Consider the following 8,719-nt stretch of genomic DNA (forward strand, 5'->3'; position numbering starts at 1 on the left):
CTCCTCTTAACTTATTATCTTGGTTCTTAGTTCATTGAGGACATACATTTTGAAGAGATATTTATTTCCCTATGTACTTGCATTTGCACCCATAGCCCCTGGATTCCATGTGATTTCTCCACCTTCCACTTGGGGCCTGAATCATATTTCTTCCTTGTCTATCCCATCAGTGTCTTTCTCCAATCCATAATTCCCATTAGAATATAGACAGGTGATAGCATTTCTTTCCTTTGAAAATCTTCTCTAGATACCCCATTTCCCTATTTCATGGTCTAGTAAAACATTTCCAGAGTTGTGTATTTTCCTTAGTCTTCTTCTGCTGCTTTCTTCAAAAAGCAAACAATCAGGCTTTTGTCTCTACACTCTTATGGAATTGTTATTGCCAAGCACAATGTTGATTCTTTTCTGACTTTCCAGACCAGCAGTATGTGACACTACTGATTACTCTTATCTTATTGGAAGATTTTCATTTGACTTCAGGGATACCATACACTCCTAGTTTTTGTCCTACTTCCCTGCTAAGTCTCCATTTCTTTAGTTCCATCTAACTTCTTTTTTTCACAACCATTATCAGAAAGCTCTAATGTGAAGCCTTTGCCTTTTGTTTTTTTCCATATGCTCTGTTTTGGAGAGCTCTCCATTTCTGTGGCTAAAAATATATTGGAGAGTCTCAAGTTTGTATCTGTGGCCCAGCTTCCCCTCTTAGCCCAAAATTCATGATTATATTTATCTCATCTGTCCTTAAATGCCTAATTGATGCTTCTTGTCAGAGATTATACACTCCAGTAGATGTTCCTTTTAAGTCATTTATAATACTTTGTTCTCTAGGCTTCCTGATTTCAGTATCTATTTTTTTTAAAAAAAAAGAAATGTAAGATAAATTATGAAAGGTGATGGAGCTCAGTATTTGTTTTGCAGCAGCAGTTGTAAAGGAGCGAGTACCATGAGGAGTATGTGAGTCCCCACCAACTCCTTCCCCAGGAGCCACTTGACATAGATAATATCAATGTCATTCCATTTTCATTACATATTCATTTTTTTAGCTTATTGCTTGGTATTACTTGATAGGTTATTTTGGGGGTATGGGAATGCTTAAAAAATTGCATATAAATTAATGGTAATTGCATCTTGATTTTATACCATTTTGCTTACCAAAAGTTTTAAAGGAACACTACTTTTGCATATTTGGAAACCTATAACATGTTAATTCTATTTTGATCCAAAAGACCCACATGACTTGTCTAGATCTCCAACCTTTTCTTCAACATGTATTTCCCCTCACTTGCTGGTTCAACCACACTGGCTTCCTTGCCTTGCCTTGAACAGGTTGCTTGTTCACTCCCACCTCTATACTGTCTGTCCCTCTTGTCAGAAAGTTCTTCTTCCCTGACTGCAAGGTTCACCCCCGCATTTTCAGTCAGGACTTGGTTAAAAGAAAACTTTTTCAAAAGGTATTTTCTTGGCCTACCCTCTTCCCAATGCCCTGTCACACTATTTACATATTCTGTTTACTTTTTAAATAGTGCTTATTAAATCTTGACTTCTTAGGATATAGTCATTTGCTCATGTCTATCTTCTCCCAAGGAATGCAAACATCACATTGGCAAGGATTCTTTTTGCCTTGTTTATACTCTGTGTTTAGAAGTGCTCCACAATCCTCAATGAGTAAATGGATGAACGGATGACTGAATGTTCAGAGGAAGTAGAATATGAGATATAAAAAGACAGGCAAGGAGTATTATTTCAGTAAATTCCAATCTGTGATTGGCCTTTGGAAGCTGGATAAGCAATAATGATGGACAGGCATAATGGAAGGCCGAGCAGTGTGCACTCAGACTGGTCCCCCAAGCAGAGCTGTCAGAAATGTCTAAATAATGAAAATGCTTTATATTCCTGCTGTCCAAAATAGTAGTCATCGGCCATGCATAGCTATGGAGCATTTGAGATGTGGTTAGTAGAAGTGAAGAACAGAATACTGATGTGATTTAATTCACATTTAAATGGCACAAGATTGTGGGTGGCTATGGGATTAGATAGGAAAGTACTAGAACCTGAAGAATTCCTTTTCCCGACTTGCAATTTCAGAATGAAACTGCATACCTCACTATGTTCTTGAGAGGACTGAGATTTTAAAAACCTTACCAGATGTCTGGAACACTGGTAGTCCTCGATAAATAATAGCTGTCATAATTATAAAAATTTACAAATTAAAGTACTTGGCATAACATTTAAATTTGGCTGTACAGCACCAGTTATGAACTTCCATTGATTTTTATCATGGCTGTGTTTTGCTAGAGTTAGTGGATAACCAATGTCTGTCTATATTTGAGTCTACAAACTAAAAATAGCAAACCATTTTGGGACCTCATGGAGGCCTTTCGGAGATGGATATGCTTCCAAACAGATCAGCTTGCGGATACTTATAATGAGCTAATTAGTTTTGACAACAGCTAATTTAGCATCTGCAAAAATTGGATTTGTAACATTACCGTATTATTTTTAAACCGTGTCATTTGCAACTTATCAAATGCCTGTGGATCAGACTAATGTTTGTTTAATACTATGAAAATAAAGGAAGAAGGATTTACCTGCAGGTAATGTTATGATTAATTCTTTAAAGCTTGGTTTGAACATAAATATCACGATTTTCCCCCTTGTCAGTGACTCACCATGCTGGATCCAGAAAATAAAAATAACTCATACATTGAGCATAACAGACCACTTTAACTAACCTTAGGAATAATCTAATCCAATAACAAAAGCAACGTTTGTTCAGAATAAGTGTGGTGCTTATTTTCAGACCAAGAGCATTTGCAGTTCACAGTAGAGAGGACAATAGCATTTCACACACAGGCCCTGCTTAAGTGCTTGGTAGGCACGCTGAGGTTGAAAAGAAGTCAGATGTATTTAAAACACACCCTGAATGGCATTAAGAAAGTGATCAGAGTCCTATTAAGGAGACCGATTAACCTGCAACAGTTGGGAGCCACTTTACAGTACTTGAAAAAGTGCCTTGGGGCATTACATAAAGGAGGCTGGAGTACAAAGGCATTAACCATCACTTTCCTACACTGAAGCTTCCTTCACTACCTGCACTGGGCTCCTTTGAACTGCAGAGCCTTTTTCTCCCACCCCCGACTGTGGACTGGACTGGAAGTAGAAGGCAAAGAGGGTGCAGACCCCAAGGAGCAAAAGGGGAGGTGGTGGAAGGACTTACCAATGGGCATCACCAAGAAAAAAGGCAACCAGCAAAGGACGAAGCAGCCCACCACGATGCCCAGGGTCTTGGCTGCCTTCTTCTCTCGAGAAAACTTGAGGAGCCTCACGGAGAAGTGCGTCTTGTTCTTGGAGCTGGACCCCCCGCTTCCGACCGCGGGGACACTTTTCTTGTGGATGCGGAGCGTCACCTGCTCTGAGTCCGACTTGTCGGTCTTGAGGCCGGACTTGAGGCCTCGGCTCTCCCTCTTGGCCACCACGTAGACGCGGCAGTACATCACCAGGATGATGGTCAGCGGCAGGTAGAAGGAGCCCAGCGCCGAGAAGAGCACGTAACCCGGCTCCTCGTTGATCTGGCAGATGGTCTCGTCGTCGGGGGCCGGTTGCCTCCAGCCGAACAGGGGCCCGATGGAGATGACGAGGGACAGCGCCCAGACGCACAGCAGCGCCATGAGTCCCCTCCGCTGGGTGACGATGGTGGGGTAGCGCAGTGGGTAGCTCACGCCGATGTACCGGTCAATGGAGATGATGCAGAGCCCCATGATGGACGCCGAGCAACACAGCACGTCCACCGCCGCCCAGATGTTGCAGAAGACCCTGCCGAAGGCCCAGTAGCCCAGGATCTCGAAGATGGCCGAGAAGGGCAGCACGGTGGAGGTGAGCATGAGGTCGGCCACGGCCAGGTTCACAATGTAGTAGTGGGTGACGGAGTGCAGGTGCCGGTGGCAGGCCACAGAGAGGATCACGAGGATGTTCCCCAGCACCCCAAAAATGATGAGGCCCCCCAAGATCACCCCGAGCAGAATGGCCTTGGAAATGTTCACCGGTGCGGGCGGGTGGGTGCAGTTGGAGCTGTCTGAGGCATTGCCCGAGAGAAACACCATGGTCCCAGCCGGGGCCAGGCGAAGTCCGGCTCTCGCAAGGGCCACCCCCGGGCGGGGACGGAGGCGGGAGCGAGGGAGCTGGGAGTCAAAAGGTCTCAGTTCTGGAGAGCCTGGCCCGCCGGGGCTGGACAGGGGTGAGAGAAGGGTGCGCGGGCGGAAAGCAAGCCCAGACAGCTCGGGTTCCCCTCAGAAGGCCATGCACAGGGGCCGGGCACGAAATGCGACATGGCCAGAGGCGCGCGTGGCTGCCCCAAGGACCCTCTTCGCCAGCCGCGAGCGTGGGGACATCAGTTCCCTCCCGATGCTTGGCGCGGGTGCGAAACTGGAGACCCGTTGCAAAAGGCCACCTCAGAGCACCCCCGAGTCTTCGGTTCCGCTCTGTCTGATGGGTCGCGGCTCAAAGATTCGAATTTACGCCCGCGCCGAATTGGAAACCCCCAACCCTAGAGCCATTCTGCCCCCTCAAACCCCAAGCTGGTGCGGGTCTGCAGGGGCGGACGATCAAAGGCGCGAACCGCTGGCATCTGGGCACTCTCCGGGCCCCCGGTTACCCACAGCGTGGCGCGCTCTTGGTGGGCTGGGATTGGCTTCAGTCTCTAGGCGCGCAGGCCGAGGAACGCGGGTGAGAATGTCTGCCCCAGTCCAGGGGCATGGTGTGCCCGCGTCCTCCTGCAGGAGCGCAAAAAGAGAGAGAGAGAGAAAAAAAAGGAGACGTGAGCCAGGCTTCCTGGGGGAGCGCTCGAGGCGCTGCAGGCTCGACGGGCGCTTGGCTCAGGACGAAGCCCCGCCAGCAATGCGGTCCCGGAGCGACTCTGCCTTTGCCGCAGCAAAGGCGACATGGGAGGGGACCGTGCACCCGCGCCCCCGCAGCTGGGAGCCGGTCCCTGGCGCGTTCTGCCACGCGGCGTCAGGTCGCGGTCAAGATCCGAGGTCAACACATCCCCCCCGCCCCAATTGCAGTTCCCCGTGGCCTTTCTGCTGGCGGGTGGACCAAGCAATTAAAATTCCCGAAGCGGCAGAGCCGCGACTGCGGTGGGCGCGTGTGCCACACCGAGCGGAGCCCGCAGAAACCCGCGGGTCTTTCCCGTGGTCCTGTGAACAGGTTGCTCTGCAGGCTGCCGCCTGGGAGAAGGGAACCGCCGCGACCTGGGGTCCGCAGGGCCAGCGCCAGGCGGACGCTCACGCCCCAGTAACTCACACTTGACTGTGCGGGGCGAACCCGTCTGTCCAGCAGCCAAGCTGGCGCGAAAACCAGACCCCGGAGCAAAGCCCCCAGGGCTGCAAGCCACCTAGGTGCGTTCAGGAACCCAGCCCAGACCACGGAGTCAGCAGCCCAGGAGATCTCCGGCCTCGATTTGCGTCCCGGCAGCTGGGGGGAGAAGGGACGAGTGGGGCAAGGCGGGGCATCACTCTGCAGAAGGGGCTTTGCAAGTGGCAGGCACTGCGGATTCGCTAGGCATAACAATCAAGCCCGCGCGCCAACCGGGGACGCTTCGTTGCTCTCTGGGCTGGAGGCCGCGGGCTGCGTGCGAAATGCTGGTTTCCACAGCAGCACATTGACCACAGAGCACTCGTGGCTCTCTAAGGAATCTGGGGTGGGGCCTGGCACGTGAACACCCCCAGGTCAAAGGCGATCATCGGGGGGTGGGGGAATAAACCACAAGTTCAAGAGCTCACAGGTGGTACCCGAAGCAAACTCACAGCACGTTCCCCCGCTCCGCCGCCAAAAGTAGGGTTTTCCAACACACACTTGTTAACTCGGCGGTGACTTCCCAGCACAGCTGCTGGAAACCGGTGGGGACGGTTTTTCAGAGGTGGCAAAAGGCAACCAACCCCCCCCCCCCCCCACACACACACACACCACCACCACCCCTCAAAGCACCTAAGAGGCTCGGGGAAAGTGCGAGGTCCGACTCACCTCCAGGCAGAGAGAGATTCGGCCCCGCGCACCGGCGCCGGACGGGAGCCCGTGGGAGCGCCGAGCCCGGGCCGCCGCGCGCTCACCTGCAGCGCAGATGCGGAGCCGCCCGCTCCCGCGCAGGGCGTTCGAGGGGCCGGGAGGATCCGATTCCGGAGCAACCTCGTCGCGTCCCCGCTGGGAGGCTCCAAGACTGTCCCTCCGACCAACCTTCTTCGCACCCGCTGACTCACCCCTCCACCACCGATGCCTTCAAGCTTTGGACTCGCTAGGGCTTTACCTGGAGATCTTAAGATAAAGTGACAAGCAGGAAAGGAAAGAAAGCCAGCCAGCCGTTAACCCCATAGTCATCTTTTTAATGATCAGCTCCCCGACCTCAGCAAAGGAACTTTGAGCTGACGTAACTCAGGCGGTAGCCCTTAGCTTGTACCGTAATCTCCCCTGTTGTTACCGTATTACTCTGCGGCAACAGGAACAGTGCGTGCGTACTACAGCGGCGTTTCTTTCTCGCCTTCCTGCCGCCACCCCCCCCCCCGCCCCACCCCGAAGGTGGTAGGCGTTGCGGGCGGGGGTGGGGGGGCGTGTCTCTAGTGATAAACATTTGGTTGGTTTTCAAGTGAAAGAAAAATTGGCACTCGCCAGAGAAATGTTGCTGTGCCGAAAGAAAGGCGCAATTAAGTTATTTTCAGAACAGCATGATGGGATTAACCATTGGGCACGGATCTGTTAAAAATCAAGAAACAATGCATTGCGATGTCCAAGGTGCAGGTGAATAATTTTACTTGCTCTTGCTTTAAGAAAGTATTAAAATCAGGGGCCAAAGCAACAGTTCAGCGGATTGAGCACTTGCCTTGCACGCAGAGACCAGGGGTTCAATTCCTGGCATTCCATATGGTCCCCTCAGCACTGGCAGGGGTAATTCATGAGCGCAGAGAAAGGAGCACCGCCCGGTGTGATCCAAGAACAAACAAAAAATAGAATTAAAATAATATACCAAATTCAGTACTCTCATAGTAACATTATAATTCTGTGATCAAGTGAGAATATTTAAACATAATTATGATTCACCTTCTATTTCTTGAGATAAATGGATTTAAGAATATTGTAGTTCCACTGTATTTTTTAGAGTATGAATATTTAAAATGCTGCATTATGTTCTAATTTTTATAAGAAAAATCTTTAAAAATCCTTAAAAATCTTGCTTATTCATCAAATTTTGCTTAACAGAGAATAAATATTGTTTAGCTTCATATGTGAACATCATACCAAACTATACGTTTTTTTAAAGATCTTGTCCATAATAGATAAGACCAGTAGCGTTATAAGAAAAAAAAAACCCAAGTGAAAATTGAGTTTATCAATTCTGCATGTCAACTTTACGAAGGTCTTTGAAACTCCTGGTCCCTGATCTTCTCAATAAGTAAGAATTCATCATCCCCTTACTACCTAACTAGCTATGATAAGATTAGGAAAATTGGTTTTTTATCTTTAATTAGGTTATTTTGTGCTACCAGGTAGGTTTTAAAAATCTGTGTTTCAGCCTGTGACATCAATTTTTGCAAAATTAACCCACACAAAGAATAAGTTCTTTGTTAGCTACTCTTGAAAGAATTGTGGTATAGTTTCTAAGGGTCAAACTCTACAAGAGTCTATTATCTTTTGTCATTTGTGCTAGCTAGGCCACTGCTAAGTAGAATGAGGCAGGCTTCGGAGTCATAAAGATGTTAGCCATGACCTCCTTTGAGATGAGGAGAAAATCCAGCTTTTTGGAGTCTTAGTTTTCTAGTTTTTTTTTTTTTTTTTGCTACTTTTGGGGTCATACCTGGTAAAGGAATCACTCCTGGCGGTGCTCAGGGGACCAGATAGGATCCTCCCTCACACCAGACCTAAGACCAAAGGCAAAGGGTAGAATCTTTAAAGCCTGAAACCAATGACAGGGTTGGTTTAGGATGTCAGATGCTTCTGCCTGGGTCAATGTGTAGGTTTTAGATGTGGGGGGAATTGAGAAATACATGCAAAAATATTTATAGGATAATATAGGTTGATTCAGGCTTGTGGGATAGGCAACATACAGACTGGTAGACAAAAGTGAAGAAGCCAAATCAACAGCGGTGTTACAGGCGATTGGGATCTCTCTCTCTGCCTCTCCTCCCTCCCCCCTCTATCTCTCCATCTCTCTCTCTCTCTCTCCCTCCCCCCCCTCTCTCTCCCTCCCCCCTCTCTCCCTCTCTCCCCCTCTCTCTCTCCCTCCCCCCCCTCTCTCTCCTCTCTCTCTCTCTCTCTCTCTCTCTCTCTCTCTCTCTCTCTCTCTCTGTGTGTGTGTGTGTGTGTGTGTGTGTGTGTGTGTGTGTTCAGAGCCAATCTAATTGGAGGAGAGGTGAATCCACATTCACCTAATGCCTTCGATTGACAGAACTGTTAATGACTAGGAAGCATGGGTAGCTTTAGGGTGGAAAAAGAATCTGTCAATCATTACCTGAAAAAAATAGTACAAAACAGAATTAAGAACTGCTTTCTGAGATTTATCATTCCAAGTGACGGAGTAGAGAGGGCTTAATGTCAGGATCCACCTTAAAGTCCGGGCTTTTCAATTAATTCTAATAAGGCTTATAATGAGTAAGTGGGAGGAGAATAAAAAGTGCTGCTCAAAATGGTATTGATGCAGTATCAAGACTCATATCTCCAAATATGCATTGTGTTC

General features: G+C 48.4%; 1 protein-coding gene across 2 annotated transcripts in view; it reads right to left on the reverse strand.

Moving 5' to 3' along the window:
- ADRA1A (adrenoceptor alpha 1A) overlaps window positions 1-4,116 on the reverse strand; it is a 108,709-nt gene extending 104,593 nt beyond the window's left edge. For both annotated transcript variants that reach the window (XM_055144418.1, XM_004619135.2), the window contains exon 1: window positions 3,218-4,116. In XM_055144418.1, coding sequence (XP_055000393.1) covers window positions 3,218-4,100 — 883 coding nt within the window. In that variant the 5' untranslated portion in view covers window positions 4,101-4,116. The remainder of the gene's footprint in view (window positions 1-3,217) is intronic.
- Between the last annotated feature and the right edge of the window lie 4,603 nt (window positions 4,117-8,719).

Source organism: Sorex araneus, chromosome 7 (assembly GCF_027595985.1).
Source record: "Sorex araneus isolate mSorAra2 chromosome 7, mSorAra2.pri, whole genome shotgun sequence".
Classification (NCBI taxonomy): domain Eukaryota; kingdom Metazoa; phylum Chordata; class Mammalia; order Eulipotyphla; family Soricidae; genus Sorex; species Sorex araneus.